The sequence below is a fragment of the Podarcis pityusensis genome (assembly GCF_964106645.2).
Source record: "Podarcis pityusensis genome assembly, chromosome: 4".
Taxonomy (NCBI): Eukaryota; Metazoa; Chordata; class Lepidosauria; order Squamata; family Lacertidae; genus Podarcis; species Podarcis pityusensis.
The window spans coordinates 26,403,925-26,422,057 of record NC_138027.1 but is presented as its reverse complement, the minus strand read 5'-3'; the positions used below and the strand labels follow the sequence as shown (position 1 = coordinate 26,422,057).

The following is an 18,133-nucleotide window of genomic DNA, read 5'->3' as shown; positions in this document are numbered from 1 at the left end:
ACTACATTTCCTCCAAGGAGCCAAAGTTGGCACACCCAGTACAGTGCCAACCCCTTTTCTGTTGAGGTTAGGCTGAGACCAGAATGACTGACTCAAGGCCATCCAGTAAACATGGAGACTGAACGGGGATCAAACCTGGGTTCACAATTCTAATCCAATACTCTAGGCACACCACGTATGAATCAGACTCCTAGGAAAAATGGGGAAGACTTGAGTAGATAAATGGGTGCGTTATAAGCAAGATGCAGTGGAAACAACAAAGGTCCTTGCTTTAGAAGTATTACCAGTAACACCACTTTGTTGGGCACTGGAATTAAGGGAGAGGAAGAAAGCTGCCTACAACGTCTGTCAGTGGTTCTCTCCTATGTCTGCATTGAGATGGCAGGGACTGAACCAGGCACCTTCGGCACGCAAAGCAAATGTTCTACCGCTAAGCTACAGCTCTTCTGTAATGGAGCACGCAGAGACTGGTGCTGAATGGTTTACCTGGCAGCTTGCTTGCCTATTGTGTGCATAAGAACTAAAGGACAGCACCTCAACACGGATGTCAGCACTGTATGTTGACTGGTGTGTTCTGTACATGAGTGAGGAAGGGTGTCATCTGTGAAGGGTGGGTGGCATTTCAGCTGGCAGGGCAGTGGTGTTGGAAGTAGAGGATCCCAGCTAGTTAGGCCGGTGTAAATTCTGGTTGTGAACAGAGTAAACAGATCTAGGCTAAGGTGAAAGGGAATGGCTCAGTAATGGAAGCAGGTGCTGCTTGAGGTGAGGAACTTTGTAGATATGACTAAATATTTTGAAAAGTCACAGCATTTATAGAAAATTTTATTCATTGTTTTTAAAAGATGGCATGTCAAGTCATCAAGCACAAGGAAAGAAAGATTAAACAGCAAATACCTGGGTTATATATGGCAAAAGGTTCTTTTACAAGAACATTCAATCTAAAATGTCCTTTTTCTATAGACTTTTTAATGTCTACAGTTCCACAGTTGCAGACATGAAACAATTGCCCTGAATAGAGATGTATTTCCCAATTTTAAAAAATACCCAATTACAAGACATTTGTACTGACAGTAAACACAGAACAAAAGTAATATATTTAAGCATTTAATGTGCCTTTTATATCAAAGTAGGTGAGAGATTGTGTGTATCAAAACAAGCACTGTACGGCTATCGTTTAATATGGTTTACTTGAACCTACAGGGACACAGGTAAGAAACATTTTCATGAACAGAAGGATGGAGTATGTATGCATTATAATAAACCAAGTTTGTGTTCAACCAACAGATGAGGATCTCCCATTACTTCACTCTGTGCCGGATCTGGAAAACAGGTTTAATATTTTAGTAATCCACAACTTTGAAAGAACAAGTATCAGCATGCAAGATACAACTTTTAACTAAGTGCAGCAGAAGGCTCGCTATTTGCTCCACTCAACTCCCTGCACCCCACATGAACTGAAAACAGATCAGCACACCTCTAATTAACTGTTCACGTAGGAGGGTTGGGAAAAAGGGCCTGGACGGAGGCCAATGTTTTCTCCCTGAGCAACAGTTGATAAATTCTAACTAAACCTTTTATCAGCAGTGGAGATCTCATTTGAGTCCTGGATTGTACTCCTGAAAACAAGTTGTTTCTGCTCTTTAAATTCTGCATAGGCACTTGCTTGGGCTCACCCATGTAAAAAAAGCCCTTCTGTATCAGACGAAAGGCCTATTGAGTGTCTCCCGTTTCCTCACAGCAGCCAACCAGACACTGCTACCTATGGGAAGGCTACAGGCAGGTCATGAGGATCCCAGGGTACAGTGTGAAGGCACATCAGGCCACCATCTTGCTGAAGCTAAGTAGGTCTGGGTCTGCTTAATGCTTAGATTGGAAGCCACATATATGTAGTCTTGGAATTCCATGAAAAAAGTATGGTGGGATATAAATGCACAAAAAAATACAGTTGTTTCCCAGTAACACAGTTGCAACAGTCATGTGTAGCACATAGCTACACAGTGGGACCCCAGCATGTGAAAAGTGGTTTTCATATTGGTGCAGCAACCTTTGAACAAGGCCTGAGGCTTAGAGATGTCTTGTAATCTTTACAATCCATTTTTTTCCCTGTAGCTTTAAAATACTAGATTTCTCCCAATTTTTTGGAATTTTCCTTACCGTTCAGAATATCCTCAAAACCAATGCAGTCATAGTTGCCTTTCAAGATATCCAGGGACAGGTTAGAACTATTAAGGAAAGGAAGACGCTGGGCCTATAAAGTACAACAGTTGGTCAGGGAGATTTCGTTCATCAAATAAACTGTGCATGCATAATTACTACCCAAATGAGGGACCTTGAAGATCATCTATTCCAACCCCCTGCAATGCAGGAATATGCAGTTGTCCCATACAGGGATCAAACCCACAACATTGGTGTTATCAGCACCATGCTCTAACCAGCTGAGCTATCCAGGTCTGCTATAGTTGCAACATGAAGCCTTGCTTGATCATAAGTACAATCTTATATGTGTCTCCAGAGAAGAAAGACCTGTTGAGTTCAATGGTGCTAGTTTATAATACAGTGGTACCTTGGGTTACATATGCTTCAGGTTACATACACTTCAGGTTACAGACTCTGCTAACCCAGAAATAGTGCTTCAGGTTAAGAACTTTGCTTCAGGATGAGAACAGAAATCATGCTCCGGCGGCGTGCCAGCAGCAGGGTGCCCCATTAGCTAAAGTGGTGCTTCAGGTTAAGAACAGTTTCAGGTTAAGAACGGACCTCCTGAACGAATTAAGTACTTAACCCGAGGTACCACTGTATACCTATTTATGTAGACTTAAGTGAATAAACTGATACGGTTAATTAACTAGTGGTGCAATCCTATGTGTTCTTACCTGAAAATAAGCCTCTTTGAATACTGTGGGGCTTACATCCAAGTATACACATACAGGATTGCGATGCAAGATTAATTTAATCAGGTGACAGTCCTATGTGACAAGATGATTATGAGGAAAATGACTCAGATCTTTCCCTTTATCTCCACTACCCCCAGGTTCAAGAGGTTTAACTCCTGGGCTTTCTCAGTTCAAATGAATCACTGATGTTACAGTGGTTTTAAGTCTTAATAATTAAAACCAGTAAAAAGCTAATGCTATTTTATCAGATGCTTTTAAAACATTATCCTGGGCAAAACAAATTACTGAAAAGAAATGAAAAAGCATACCTGCTTCACTGCTTTGAATTCCATTTGCAGCTTCAGCGGTGCATGCAGCCCTTGAATATTTCTCAGAGTAGAAAAATTCATCTTATCTTGATTCAATGAAAACTACAAAACAAAGTGTTAAGAATATACTTGTGTTCTAGAACAATTGGGGAAATGTGACTTCCCTTGTTAAAAAATGTTTATAATGCTTCACATAAACGTATTTTCCTAGCTTACTTTAAATACTTCCACTCACAGAAAAGCTGGAATTTATATGCACTCTTATCAATCCACCACAACATGCTGTTTCTGGCAAGCGGAGTACATCTGACTCCACCTCATGGTGAAAGTAAAATACTGCCAAATAACCCAAATCCCATTCATGTTAATGTTAAATGAATTACTTTCAGTATTGAAGGAATGCTAACATCTGACTAATTACAGAAGGGTGTGTGTGAGAGGAAGAGGTGCGTTTATTTGCCATCTTATAGATGCTTGAGTGATCCATCCATCTAACTATCCAAGCCCACTGTGGGAGCATTCCAAACCCAAGATCCAATGAAATGAGAGGAGTTTGGAATGAGCAGGTCTGACTCATCCTGGCTCAGCTGGAGATATGCTGGCCTAAATTCTCTATCCCGCCTGAGGCTGAAGTAAGGGCTGAAAAGGGGCTGTTCCTGGGAAATGGCAGGATGGGGAAGGAGGAGACTGACTCATATTATGAACTCCATTCAGCTCAGTCATGTGACCTAACAACCCACCATCCTTCTCACTATATAGAAGGATCTGGCAACTTCTGTTTCAGTGTATCTGAAGAAGTGTGCTTGCACACGAAAGCTCATACCAAGAACTAACTTAGTTGGTCTTAAAGGTGCTACTGGAAGGATTTTTTTTATTTTGACTATGGCAGACCAACACGGCTACCTATCTGTAACTGGAACCCACCATAAGTTACACTGACAAAAAGGGTGGTAAGTGAAACCATTTCAAAAGATTCTTTTGCTTCTTCCAGGCTCCACTGTTGAACAGAGTATGTAAACAAGAAGAAAATATTCATGCATGTTTGAGCCTTTGTAGAGATTTGAGGATAAAGGCAGATAGCCTCTATGCTTCTGCCTCATGACATCTCCCTGTTTCAACTTTCCTTTCTTCTTTTCCTTACTGAGTCACTTATCAACCCCACTGTCTCTCTCTCCCACATTCATCATTGTGGCTGCTAACATTTTGCTCCTCGTGCTGCCAACATGCATTTCTTTCCCCCCTTCAAATCTCTTTTCAAGACCCTCTGTTAATATACATCAATTTATGAACTACAATAACCACATGATTTCTGTGCCACCTCCTATGCCACCCTTCTGTACTGCTCATCACGCACTGTTCAACCAGCTTGGATCTGCCCTTTCAAGATGGGTTGAAAGCTTTCCGAGAGGGAAGACCCCCAACTGAAAATACAATCCCATACATTGATCAGAAGTCCCACCAATCCCAACTGGGCTTACTTCTATGAAAGTAGCTTTGGGAGCACAGCCTTAGGTTTCAGTTTTGCCCCCAAAACACAGCAGGTGCCAAGTGTTGGAAAAGTATCTGTCCTGTAAAATTAACAGTTTTCTGTCCACTGTCAACTTTAAAAAATTGTATAGTATGGGCATGTCATACACGTATTTAACTTGCATGATTTTAATTATACATGGGCAATAAAGGGATGCTCTTGTGAAATCTCACAGGCAGTTGGACTGTCCCCTGAGAGCATCCCTAACATTCCCAGAGCCAGCGCGCCAAGCAGGCCTTGCCTGAGAAGCCAGGCCAAGAGTGTATCAAGCTGTTTTTCTGCCAAGTAACTCCAAGCAGATTCAGCACAAAGAGATTTTAAGCTCTCGTCCTTGTTTCCCAGGCAAGGCCCACTTAGTGCTCTGGCTCTAGGATTGACAGGAGTTCTCTCTTTCTCTTCCCCTCACCAGCTACCTTACCCTCAACGGCTAGCTGTGGGGCAAATCCAATGGCAACACAGTTTTGGCTGCACATGGTTTTCACATATACACATTACCTCTGACATGAGATATGGGGCAACTGTATACCACTTGCGCTGTTTACAGTCCACGGTCTAAAAAGATGAAGTGTACTTACATTTTTCTCTGCTAGTTCCAAAGGATGAACAGGGAAAAGTTCACTCTTCACATTTGTAAAGCTATAAAAACAATGTACAGTATTAGTACTGCAACTTTTATCTCAAAGTATCATTCACAAAATATTTTGGATAGCAATTCCAGGTAGAAGTTTTGTGGCTCTAAAGTCTGGAATTAATGGCATAGAATACATTAATAATAAATAATAATAATAATAATAATAATAATAATAATAATAATAATTTATTATTTATACCCCGCCCATCTGGCTGGGTTTCCCCAGCCACTCTGGGCGGCTTCCAAAAGAATATTAAAACACTGTGATACATTAAACATTAAAAGCTTCCCTAAACAGGGCTGCCTTCAGATGTCTTCTAAAAGTCTGGTAGTTGTTGTTCTCTTTGACATCTGGTGGGAGGGTGTTCCACAGGGAGGGCGCCACTACCGAGAAGGCCCTCTGCCTGGTTCCCTGTAACTTGGCTTCTTGCAGTGAGGGAACCGCCAGAAGGCCCTCGGTGCTGGACTTCAGTGTCCGGGTAGAACGATGGGGGTGGAGACGCTCCTTCAGGTATACTGGACCGAGGCCGCTTAGGGCTTTAAAGGTCAGCACCAACACTTTGAATTGTGCTCAGAAACGTACTGGGAGCCAATGTAGGTTTTTCAAGACCGGTGTTATATGGTCTCGGCGGCCGCTCCCAGTCACCAGTCCGGCTGCTGCAAGCTGGATTAGTTGTAGTTTCCGGGTCACCTTCAAAGGTAGCCCCACGTAGAGCGCATTGCAGTAGTCCAAGCGGGAGATAACCAGAGCATGCACCACTCTGGCAAGGCAGTCCGCAGGCAGATAGGGTCTCAGCCTGCGTACCAGATGGAGCTGGTACACAGCTGCCCTGGACACGGATTTAACCTGTGCCTCCATGGACAGCTGTGAGTCCAAAATGACTCCCAGGCTGCGCACCTGGTCCTTCAGGGGCACAGTTACCCCATTCAGGACCAGGGAATCCTCCACACCTACCCGCCTCCTGTCCCCCAAAAACAGTACTTCTGTCTTGTCAGGATTCAATCTCAATCTGTTAGCCGCCATCCATCCTCCAACCGCCTCCAGACACTCACACAGGACCGTCACCGCCTTCACTGGTTCTGATTTGAAAGAGAGGTAGAGCTGGGTATCATCCGCATACTGATGAACACCCAGCCCAAACCCCCTGATGATCTCTCCCAGCGGCTGCATGTAGATGTTGAAAAGCATGGGGGAGAGGACAGAACCCTGAGGCACCCCACAAGTGAGAGCCCAGGGGTCTGAACACTCATCCCCCCACCACCACTTTCTGAACACGGCCCAGGAGGAAGGAGCGGAACCACTGTATGACAGTGCCCCCAGCTCCCAGCCCCTCAAGACGGTCCAGAAGGATGTTATGGTCGATGGTATCAAACGCTGCTGAGAGATCCAGCAGAACTAGGAAACAGCTCTCACCTTTGTCCCTAGCCCGCCGGAGATCATCAACCAGTGCGACTAAGGCAGTTTCAGTCCCGTGATGAGGCCTGAATCCCAACTGGAAGGGATCCAAATGGTCCGCTTCTTTGCAAAATCATTGCAGGAGATCATGTGGCCCTTACTGGGCCCCGATGTAGCAGGTGGTTCCGCTAAATTGCGGACCACCTGAAAAAGTCTCCTGCTGCTGTTTTCTGCAGATGAAATAGAGGCGGTGAAGAAAGTCTGCTTCGCTGTCACTACTGCCACTTGGTAGGCTCGACATTGAGCTCTAACCTGTGTCCGGTCAACTTCAGAATGGGTCATCCGCCACCGGCGCTCTAGCCGTCTCAACGATTGTTTCATTGCCCTCAGATCCGTGGAAAACCACGGGGCTGTCCGGACTCCATGCAATCGGAGAGGGCGCTTCGGAGCCAAACAATCAATAGCCCTGGTTAACTCCACATTCCAGCGGGCCACCAGGGAATCAGCTGAAAGGCCATCAACATGGGATAAAGCATCCCCTACCACTCTCTGGAAACCATTTGGATCCATTAAGTGGCGGGGGCAGACCATCCGAATCGGTCCCACCTCCCTGCAGAGGGGAAGGGTCGCGGAGAAGTCAAGTTGCACCAGGAAGTGGTCTGACCATGGCACTTCTTTCATTTCGCTTTTACTTAGTGTCAGATCATCAACATCCATAGAGGTAAACACCAGGTCCAAGGCATGTCCGCGACTATGGGTTGGGCCAAACTTATTCAGGGACAGCCCCATGGAGGCCATGCTTTCCACGAAGTCCCGAGCGGCCCCTTGTAAGGTCGTGTCGGCATGGATATCAAAATCCCCTAGGACAACCAAACTAGGTGTCTCCAGGAGAACATCCACCACGACCTGAAGCAGCTCGGGCAGGGAATCCTTGGTGCAGCGGGGAGGTCGGTACACCAAAAGGAATCCTGTACTGCCCCTATTGCCCAACTTCCAGAACATGCACTCAGAGAACTGGGTCTTCCCAATAGGACGCCTGGTGCAAACTAATGACTTCCTAAAAATCACTGCAACCCCCCCTCCCCGCCCACAAGGCCTGGGTTGCTGTGCGTAAGAGAAACCTGGTGGACAAGCAGCGGCAAGAACAGGCCCATCTGCTTCATCCAACCAAGTCTCTGTTACACATGCCAGGTCAAATCCTCCATCCATGATCAAGTCATGGATGGCAGTGGTCTTATGAATCATTGACCTGGCATTGCACAGCAGCACCTTCAGGTCATGTGGGTATCCCTTGCTGATTCTAGTATCCGTCCGGTCAGGACCAGACCCGGAGGCAGGGATAGTCCTCAGACAACGACTAAACCTGCCTCCTCTGTAATGACATGGTCTGGTCTTAGCGTAACTTCTCCTCCTACCCGTGATCACTGAGATTGGTTGTCCCAGTGCATCCCCCTCTGTGGAACATGCCCCAGCCATTTTGTTGGCTGGGACCCACACCCCGGCAGCCCTGACCCCTCCCCTTAAGAACAAAATAAGACCTTAAAACAAAAAAACAAAAAAAACCCAGAAAACAAAAAACAATACAAATAAAAAACTGTAAAAATTACAAATCCATCAAAATCAAACAAATTCCCAACTAAACATCCATCCCACCCCCATCCCCGTATATACAAAAAAAATAAAATAAAAAGGAAAAGGGAAATTTTAAAACATTTTAAAAAGAACTCTGCACCCCTCCGGATCCCCCTGGGCCGCAGCAGCAGTGACAGCAACGGTCCCTGTGAGGCCTGTCAGGCCCCGCCCTGGGCCAGGTGGTGAGTGCCAGGAGCAGGGCCCTCAGACACTCACACAGTAGAGTCCTCCTGGGCAGCGGAGCACAGCAGTCCTTGTGAGGCTTCAGGCCCCGCCCTGGGCCAGATGGTAAGTGGCAGGAAGGAGCAGGGCCCTCAGACACTCACACAGTAGAGTCCTCCTGGGCAGCGGAGCACAGCAGTCCTTGTGAGGCTTCAGGCCCCGCCCTGGGCCAGATGGTAAGTGGCAGGAAGGAGCAGGGCCCTCAGACACTCACACAGTAGAGTCCTCCTGGGCAGCGGAGCACAGCAGTCCCTGTGAGGCTTCAGGCCCCGCCCTGGGTCAGGTAGGTGGTAAGCGGCAAGAGCAGGGCCCTCAGACACTCACACAGGAGGAGAAAATAACTATTTTCTCTTCTTCAGTAGGGTGGAAGTAATTATACTAGCTATGTGTGTGCAGGAAACAAATACTGTAAAATGTAATGCCTGTTTGCATATTCTCTTGGAAGTGAGTCTCCCTATCTACAGTGGGGCTATTATTTTTTATTTATTTAATTTGTATACCACCCTTCATTCAAAAAATAAAAATACAAAATGAGACACAAAATAAATAATAAAATACATAATAATAAAAACAAAAACAAACCAATAGCACCCCACATCCAATAAACACATTTAAAAGGCCAGAAAGGTTTTTGCCTGGCACCTAAATATATGCAATGAAGGTGCCAGGTGAGCCTCTTCAGGGAGAGCTTTCAACAAATGGTGAGCCACCACCAAAAAGGCCTGTTTTCACTTTGCCACCCTCTGGACCTCTCATGTAGGGGGCACATGAAGAAAGGCCTCAGATGATGATCATAGGGTCTGGGTCAGTTCGTGTGCAGAGGAGTGAGTTGTCAATTTTGGCTTTAGTTTAATGTATAATAGAACTTTTTACCTTTCTTATTTTATAGGCAAAACAAAATGAACAGTCACCACACTCAACCCGAGTACAACTACGTGTCAGTCTGAGCAATGATTTTTGCTTTCTTTTTCAGGGATCTGAGCCAGAACAATATAAATTAAAAACCAAAAAACCAAATAGAACAAACCCAGAGTAAGATGAACATTTACATTTTCAGAAATGCAAATTATTGAAGCTTAAAACTGTACCGTACACTTAGTTGTTTTTTTAAAAAAACTCTGGTAGTTGACACTATTCTGAGTCAAAACTAGTCCATTTGAAGCTATTTGATATGTAACAAACCTGTCCATAATGGCTAGCAACCATCTGATTTTAAAATCTTCTGACTGAGCACCTAGAAAATTCTGTAATGAATAAGAACCTTATTGTGTAAGTATAAGTATATTGTGTAAGTATTATTGTGTAAGATATTGTGTAAGTATAATTGCAAATTGAAATTCACATCTCAAAGGAAAAATAGAAAATTTACAGGGGTAAGCAGCCCTTTTATGATCAGATTTACATTTAATATACCCATATACCCATCCAAGGACTCAGAATTCATCATGCATTCGAAGTCCGCTTTGGCATCTTAAGGAAAAATTACATAATGGATTTTCTGCTCAGAAATATCCTGAAATGACATTACAGGGGAAATTGAATAGTTCAACAAGAAACTGTTGCAGCATTGTGCAAGGACCTTGAAGCTTATCCACGAGAAGATCATCTGCTTTTGTATTTTTTCCTGTCTCCTATTTTAATGCTTCCAATGCTTTTTTGTTTATCTGTTTTTCAGTTGGTCTGTGTATCTTTATGACAATTCTGGAAGGTCCCTTGAGTTAGAAAGGCATGGCATATTTTCATTAAAAGCAATAAACAATGGCGGACAATTTTTCTGAAATAAAACTTGATCACCACTATAGCGTTTACTCTGCAGTGTTGCCACAGAAGCCATGCACGCTGCTCACATGGTGTTTTAGTGATGTCCAACAAGCCTGACAAAAGTCCAATGTAAACAAGCAGTGTCCCCAGAGAAGGTTCTTAAAATATCTACAACATACAGGGGAGCAGAGCAAGGTTTATTTAACTGATAATCAGGAATGAGCTCCCTGGATGCAGATATTATAAATGACTGCCTTCTTCTGCCTGCATTCTTTCTGTTGTTGCAAAATATCCATTAAATAAATGAGATAATAGCTTGGAGAAATTGTGCAGCGTATACATTTTAAATTGCCAAAACTGTAAGGAGTATTGCAGGTTTAAATATATAAATTCAGATTTGTTTAATGCCACATGTGAGGAAATCACAGGGACAATGTAAAAAAAGATTACTTAGGACATTATTGTCCATCCTATCAATTATATCTGATAGCAAATATATAGCTCAACATGTTGGCTGTCATTTCATGAGACATTTCAAAGAAAGAGCTATGGTTTATTTTAACTAGTCCTAATGCCTTGCCTACGTATTTAGTGGAATGATTGCCCACATATATACAGAAGCACTGCATGCCTAATGCTGCCACTGAACAAAATAACACGACACGATGGTCAATAACAATGGCACTAAACACTATTTATAGACTAATACAAATGATCATAAATTGCAACCAAAGTCTCTAAATCTTCTTAACCAATCACGGAAGAATAATTCAATCTTGATCAATTCTTCATCAGCCAGACTTGTAAGAATTAATATGAGAAGGATGCAGTTCAGTTTCTTAACAAGCCAAACTTACATGTAAGTAAATATAAACGCTGCAGAAAATATGCTCTGGATCAGTGCTCATGTGATACTGTGACTTCTCATATTAATTCTTACAAGCCTGGCTGATGAAGCATTGAACGATACAGATTGGCTATCCGGAAACTCTGTTCCGGTGATATTTGGTAACAGATTATGTATATATCGAACTTTTGAATTATTCTACCGCGACTGGTTAAGAAGATTTAGAGACTTTGGTTGCAATTTCTGATCATTTGTATTAGTCTATAAATAGTGTTTAGTGCCATTGTTATTGGCCATTGCCATCGTGTTATTTTGTTCAGCTTGTCTGTATTGCAACACAGGGGTCTGTTTACGGATTAATGCTGCCACTGGTCTGTTTCAACAGAAGAGTGTTCTCTTCTTGTCAAGCCCAACCTATGAAAATGATTCTGCCCAGAGCCTCAGGGGAATGGGATCAGTTTCTAAATTCCACCTTCAAACTAGGCCAAACCAAGTTCACCCTGTTCCCGCTATGTGGGAGCTCTGACATTCACGTGGTCCCTTCATTCCATGAGGCAGGCTGCTGGGAAACTGCAGTTCTGTCTGCTTCTGGAGGAAGGAAGGCAAAGAGCTTTCCACCCAGTTCAAGAGGCTGAACTGGCTCCTCCACTTCAGGCAAGCAGGAAGCGCTCTGGAGACGGACACAAAATCTTGGATGGATCCAGTTTTAGTTCCACAATTCTGCGGAAAGAATCTTTATTTAAGGCTCCTACTGTCAATAAATTTATGAAGACAAATAACTAGGTGTAACTTTGGAACATCACCTCACGCAAATATTTAGTAAACAAATGTTTTGTATCTAAGGAACTGCTCACCCCACGTGGGAGAGGTGAGCTCCCTTTCCTTTTGAAGTCAGAGGGGCAGGGTGGGGACTTCTCCTCTTACTGCAGTCCTTCATCCAAGATGGATAGAAGAGGTGGAGATGGCCTATTTGGGGCTCACCACCTTCCCAGGTAAGCACTGCTGCAGATTGATGGGATTCATTTGCGAGTGGGGAAGTGAGAGCTTCTTTTTCCTCTCTCCTCTCAACAGTCTTGAGCAAGCCACCTCTACACAACCCACTTGAAGAAAAGCAGACCAAGGACACAATTCATCCAGGAGGCAGAGAAAAACCATTTCAAACACACTTTGGATCTCTGTCATCAGGGCGCACAAGGAATTCACCAATGTATTTCAATGGCTTTCTAGTGCTTACCCTCTATTAATCACATCACAGCTTTCAAATGCGCCAGCAGCTGAAAAATCAGAAACTGGAATACAGTCCTTCAGCTGAGATCCAAATGCTCTGGTATTCTGAAACAGAGATAATTTACTATTAGGAATGTACAACTCAAGAATGCTTTCAAAATGACTGCTGCTAAGTACATTTGTTTTCAAGGGGTGGAATTCAATTTTGCGCTACTATAAATATTCTGTCTGTGCAAGCGTTTCAGCTTGCTGGACAGAATGATTCCCAACCACACTGTTCTGGGGGTGCTCCCAACTCTCCCAGCGCCAATGCTAGGGGGCATGGAGAGAATGGCAAAATCCCTCTGTGCAAGCAGAAGACCTTGCACGGGGCTTCTTAGATGAATCCCACCCAAGAGGTCTAATTTAGTAACTTTGTTAACTAGAGATCACACCAATCAAAATTTAGGCTACTTTAGAAGGCAGACAAGACCTGTAGAAAATAAAGCAATACATGCATGTTGACTCCCAAAGTTACTTCATCTACCAAATATGGACACAAATTTCAGTTTGGGGAATATACCCAGCCAGATGGGCGGGGCATAAATAATAAAATTATTATTATAATCCACTGTGATTTATTCTCAAACTGTCTATAAATGGCTTCATCATGGTGGTCCCCAATAACACTTACTTGCTGCTCATGGTATGTAAAAGAGTTTAAACCCAAATACAATCTCTCAGGTGTCTTGCATGTAAGTATTCTAATTTGCTGAACGCTGCTTTGTTCTTCATGTTCTAAATCTCACTCTGATGCTCTTGAAGTGGTCTTCTGACCAAACTCTCCAAAAGCAATTCTAATATAGCAAGCCTAGGTCAACCAGACAGTTGCTAATGAAAATGTAAGCACTTTCCTACTAATCTCCAGGTGCCAGTCTGCCCACCTGGTTTAGAAAAAGGCGTTCTTCCATCAATTGTACAAGGCAGGTGGGAAGAGAAAAGTGAGCACTGTCAGGCCTTTTATATTGGGTACTCTGCTTGCCTCTTGATTTCAAGAATGTGCTTAAGAAATAAACGTGTTACAATGTTAATTCTGCAGAGATAAGAAAAATAAAGCAACAGAAATAGTGGGTCTAAAATCAGCTTAGTTAATATTTGTAACACAAAGAGAACACTATTATTCTCCATTGTTCTGTCCAGCATATCAATTTCTTCTCTATGAAAGAGATCAGACTCTAACACATTTTTGGAACTTTACATGCAGTTGTGAGCAGTTATTTACTATTAATAACACACTGCAGTAGACAAAAACCAGGGAAAAAAGTCCACAAAAAAGGTGAGGGGATACATAACAGACTGATTTATGAACAGACATACAAACTGACGCAATATGGGCTACCGGACAGGAGACTGGACTAGAAGTCAGGATTCCAGCAAGTATAAGCAGCATTTCTGTTTCCTTTCCCACCATCAGTTTTTCTTGTTTATTTTAGTTGTACATTGTTTGTGTCTCTTGCAAACAGTCTGTATAGTTTTTTGCACCACACACAATCCTGGCTGGAATCTCCAGGCGCTTCCTTTACACAAACATACACCTCCATTTTGCAAATATTTGGAGTGCATAAATTAAAAGCAAGCTGAATTATTACAGCACAGGGTCTGAAATTGGATAGATTAAGTAAATAAAAGGACTGAACTGCAGGAAATCCCTCCGACAGTGACACTGACACAACTGTTCTATTGCTTCCCTGTGGAAGTGAGATGTTTGCAAAGTAAGCCTGCAAAATCTTTGGGAATGGCCAGTAGACAGTGACCCAGCAACACTGGCAAATGAAGAGTAGGCCCATAACAGAGGAAATGTATTTTGTTGCTCTGGAGTGGGTTAATTTTCCCCCCTTAAAAATATTACACCATCCCTTAAGTTATGATGAAGCCAGGTGTTGATAGTGCATTTCAGCCCTGTACTTTCTACATCAATTGTGACAACTCTTTCTACCCATTACACCAATGGTGAACCCAAGCAAGAACTTGTGTATAACAGTTACCCACAATGCAATTCCTTTTTATCTTTAATTGGAATGTTTCTACCTGTGGCTGTTCTGTTTACCATTTCTTCTTGCTATGAATTTACATTATATGGATGTTTGTTATATTCTCCACTACACCTCACTGACAGCCTGGTGCTGGAAGAGTCAATATCTGTACTCTGTTGTATTGAATTCGCCACCTGTAGTTCATGGTGAATACAAAAGAGGATGCCAGATGTATCTGACACCAGCTGATCTTTTTTCTTCCTCTGTGCTTTTGACAAAAGCCTACCACGCAGAAATATGACTAGTGAAGAAAAAATTTACACCTCTTATCTCCATCTCAGGAAAAACCATACAGAAATTTAGCAAGTGATGCTTTTTGGCACAGAGTGACTTGGTGGGAAGAGTTTCACCAGCTACATTTATGTATTAAAGCCCCCCCCCCCAGGCCCACACATAAAGAAAAAGGCTACAATCCTACTCAAGAGCATTACTCCAGTAAATACAAATAGTGAGGTTGCTGAGTAACTGTGATAAAAAGGGAAATCTGGACAAAGAGAAGCAAAACAGAAACTGGAACAAATTTTTTAAAAATAAATAAATCTCAAAGGGCACATCCAGGGCTGGATTTAGGTTTGATGAGGCCCTAAACTACTGAAGGTAATGGGGCCCTTTATATGTCCAGCTGTCCTTTGTCAACAACTAATTGTGGGTTTTTTGTGTTGAATATATGCGGGGCCCACTGCTTACACCATAGGAGCCTACACAACACAAAACACTGTTGCTGTATGTAGGTTTTATTTTATTTTGTTTTTTTATCTTATATTTTGGAAATGTACATCCAGCTGTTTTTTCCTTTAATTTTTTTTTGGGGGGGGGGGGCCTAAGCTATAGCTTGTTTAGTTGACAAGTAAATCCGGCACTGGCACATCCACTTATAGCAGCGTCCAGGCCATGAATTCCCAGCTCCCTCTTCACGGTAAAGACATGGACACGTCTGGATGCCCGGGGAATTCGGCAGAAGAAGAAGAAGAAGAAGAAGAAGAAGAGTTTGGATTTGATATCCCGCCTTTCACTCCCTTTAAGGAGTCTCAAAGCGGCTAACATTCTCCTTTCCCTTCCTCCCCCACAACAAACACTCTGTGAGGTGAGTGGGGCTGAGAGACTTCAAAGAAGTGTGACTGGCCCAAAGTCACCCAGCAGCTGCATGTGGAGGAGCGGAGACTCAAACCCGGTTCCCCAGATTACGAGACTACCGCTCTTTAACCACTACACCACACTGGCAGGCGGGAACTCCTTTCAGACAACGCATGTCGTGAGGGAAAGAGAGGGGGCTTCAATGCGAAGTGTGCACGCGGGGGGGGGGGCGCATCTCTCATTAGGATCCCCCAGACCCGCCTCAGCCCGGCCGCGACTCAAGAGGGAGGGAGGGTCGTGATGAGGACACCCCCTTCGCACGCAGAAAGCTCCGAGTTCAGTCCCCGGCACTTCCAGGTGGGCCTAGGAGGGACCGTAGCCTGAAATCCCGGGGAGCCGCTGCCAGTCAGTGCGGACAATACCGAGCTGGGTGGACCAACGGCTCTGACTCGGCATTAAGACAGCTTCCTATGTTCGTGAGGCGGATAGAGATAGAGAGAGGGTCCCCCCCCCCCGGGACTCGTCCCCCCCGGCTATCGTGACGCCAGTTCGCCTGACGCCCCCAGGGTGACCCGGCCCCAAGACCACGTTCCTTGACTGAACGCCGCTTACCATCTTTGCACCGTCACTCGCTCCCTCTTCCTTCCGCCAGCTACGAGCGAGGGCAGTGACGTCGCGCGTGCGTGCGTGCGCACGAGATGGCTCTCGCGAGAAGTGTTAAAGCTCGGGCGGGAACGAGCGAGGGCCGGTGAGGTAAACGGCTCGTCCTGGCGCCGAAAGAGAGGACGGCTCCCGCCTATCGGCGTCGTGTGGAGGGAGCATGAGGGGAGCGGCGCGCGGTGTTTCGCCTCTTTCGCCCGCAGCTCTTGCCTCAGCGTCAAAGGTTCAATACGCCCCTAGCTGATAATAACATTAAAACTGTCTGAAGCGCCCCGGTACGGAGCGCGACAGCAGAACTCCAGTAAAACGCAATAAAGGCGACGTGTGAGGCATTTTTTTTTAAGCTGAGAAACAAAAGCAGCGGTTCAGAAACGAGTAACAGCCCTTTAAAAACGCTTACCGACCAAGAAAGCGTTATAGCCCTGTACTTGAAAATAACGTGTTGGCGCCAGTCCGAACTTCGACAAAAAATACCTCAGCGCAACCTTGGAACACCTCAGAAAGGGTTCAGCTGCGCTTTGTAAGTGGCTGCTTAAATTAACGCGTTCTGGCTGGCTTGCTTTAATTGTTTGATTTTGCTGTGTTACCATCTTGGTATTGTATCCTGCTTGGAGGTGATTTCACAATGAAAAGCGAGTAACAAGTTTTGTATAATACCAATACACTGTAAAATCAGTAAAGCGGATATTCTTTCTACTAGCCACTCTTAAACGTCCTACTTCAGTTGCATGTTCAGTGGAGACTGTGGTGTTTTTATGATATATGGTTCATTTTACACACATAACCTGAGCCTGCCATGCAGGGGCGCTTAGCATTGACACCCCACAATGTCTTGCTTGTCCCATAGTCACACAGCCTTGGTTGGACGAGAGCAGAAAACAAGCATGGCTCTCCCTCTGGCTTCTCACACACCACTCTATTATTGCTCTCAGGTGAGGGGAAAGGGCCCACCCAGGTATCCTCTGGCACAAAGCCACTTCTTTTGCTATATTAAAGGTCATGCTTAGGCCCAATGCTATTTTTCTAGAAAAAGAGGTGCCACAACTCGCAATGGACAACTTCTTTGTTCTCCGAGAATGGTAATGGTGCTCACCTGAGAGGTGCCGGGACGGAGTTCCTGTGAGCTCCCCCGGGGGGCAAAGTTAAATGCACTTGAGAGACAGTAGAATGTAAATAATTTTTGACGTTTTTAAGGGGGCAGGTATTATTCTGCCTAATCAAATTTGGCGTGACCCAGCCTGAGCAGGTGGAAATATGATTCAGAATTATGAGCCTCAGAAATAAATGGCATTAGTGTGCACACAGTGCATCTGCCTCCACAAAGAAGAACCTCTGTTTAATAAGATGATTCCACTACTGGTTTAAAATAGAGGGAGGGAATCAACATAGTGATAAAACAGATTGCTCCAACAGCGCAAGCATTTGCCCTTTCCTCCTCCCACAAGGCTCCAATTTTGTACATATGGCATATACCTATAAATCTGCCAGTGTCCACAGGGTAGCTAAATTCAATACTCTCAAAGTCCAGACATGTCTATTGATTATAGTTCCTAGAATATGTTCAGAAATCTAACTCTCTTCACCTTTCATCTCCTTTACATTCTTTCTTGTATAATTGAGAAATGAATCCAGTGGCAGAACCTTTTGTGATTGTTTGACTGATAATATTCTATACTCCAAATTTGTAGGGGACACAGTTTGAAGTGGAACACATTCTCAAACAGTTATTGAATAACCGCTTCCCCATTATCTCATGGCATCTGCTTGACTTTCAGCTACGCTCATTCAGCTTGTAAGTATAGCTCCTTTTCAAACAAGTTTGAGTGGATCAGGGGAATGTATGTTTCTGTTTTATGCATGTTTTCATTATTTTTGGTTAAT

At 44.0% G+C, this 18,133-nt stretch overlaps 2 protein-coding genes across 13 annotated transcripts in view; one reads left to right on the top strand and one right to left on the bottom strand.

The window, feature by feature from the left end:
• Positions 1–806: 806 nt before the first annotated feature.
• Positions 807–16,282, bottom strand: POMP (proteasome maturation protein). Its single transcript, XM_081004229.1, has 6 exons — positions 16,205–16,282; positions 12,454–12,551; positions 5,306–5,366; positions 3,203–3,304; positions 2,155–2,248; positions 807–1,319 (listed from the first exon to the last, which is right to left on the bottom strand). The coding sequence occupies exons 1-6, from the start codon at positions 16,205–16,207 to the stop codon at positions 1,252–1,254; spliced, it is 426 nt and encodes a 141-aa protein (XP_080860355.1). The 5' UTR covers positions 16,208–16,282; the 3' UTR covers positions 807–1,251.
• FLT1 (fms related receptor tyrosine kinase 1) overlaps positions 16,280–18,133 on the top strand; it is a 135,057-nt gene continuing 133,203 nt past the window's right edge. For 5 of the 12 annotated variants that reach the window (XM_081004052.1, XM_081004050.1, XM_081004053.1 and 2 more), the window contains exons 1-2: positions 16,352–16,569; positions 17,941–18,044. The gene's annotated coding sequence lies outside the window, so the exon portion shown is untranslated. The other 7 variants (XM_081004044.1, XM_081004042.1, XM_081004048.1 and 4 more) reach the window with 3 other exon arrangements.

Bases quoted from the DNA above. Each gene is read 5' to 3' on its own strand.
- POMP (XM_081004229.1), bottom strand. The intron at 5,367-12,453 runs GTAAGCACTAGA...TTGTTTTTATAG, and splicing joins TGTGATGTGATTAATAGAGG to CTTTACAAATGTGAAGAGTG. The intron at 2,249-3,202 runs GTATGCTTTTTC...TGTACTTTATAG, and splicing joins AATTCAAAGCAGTGAAGCAG to GCCCAGCGTCTTCCTTTCCT.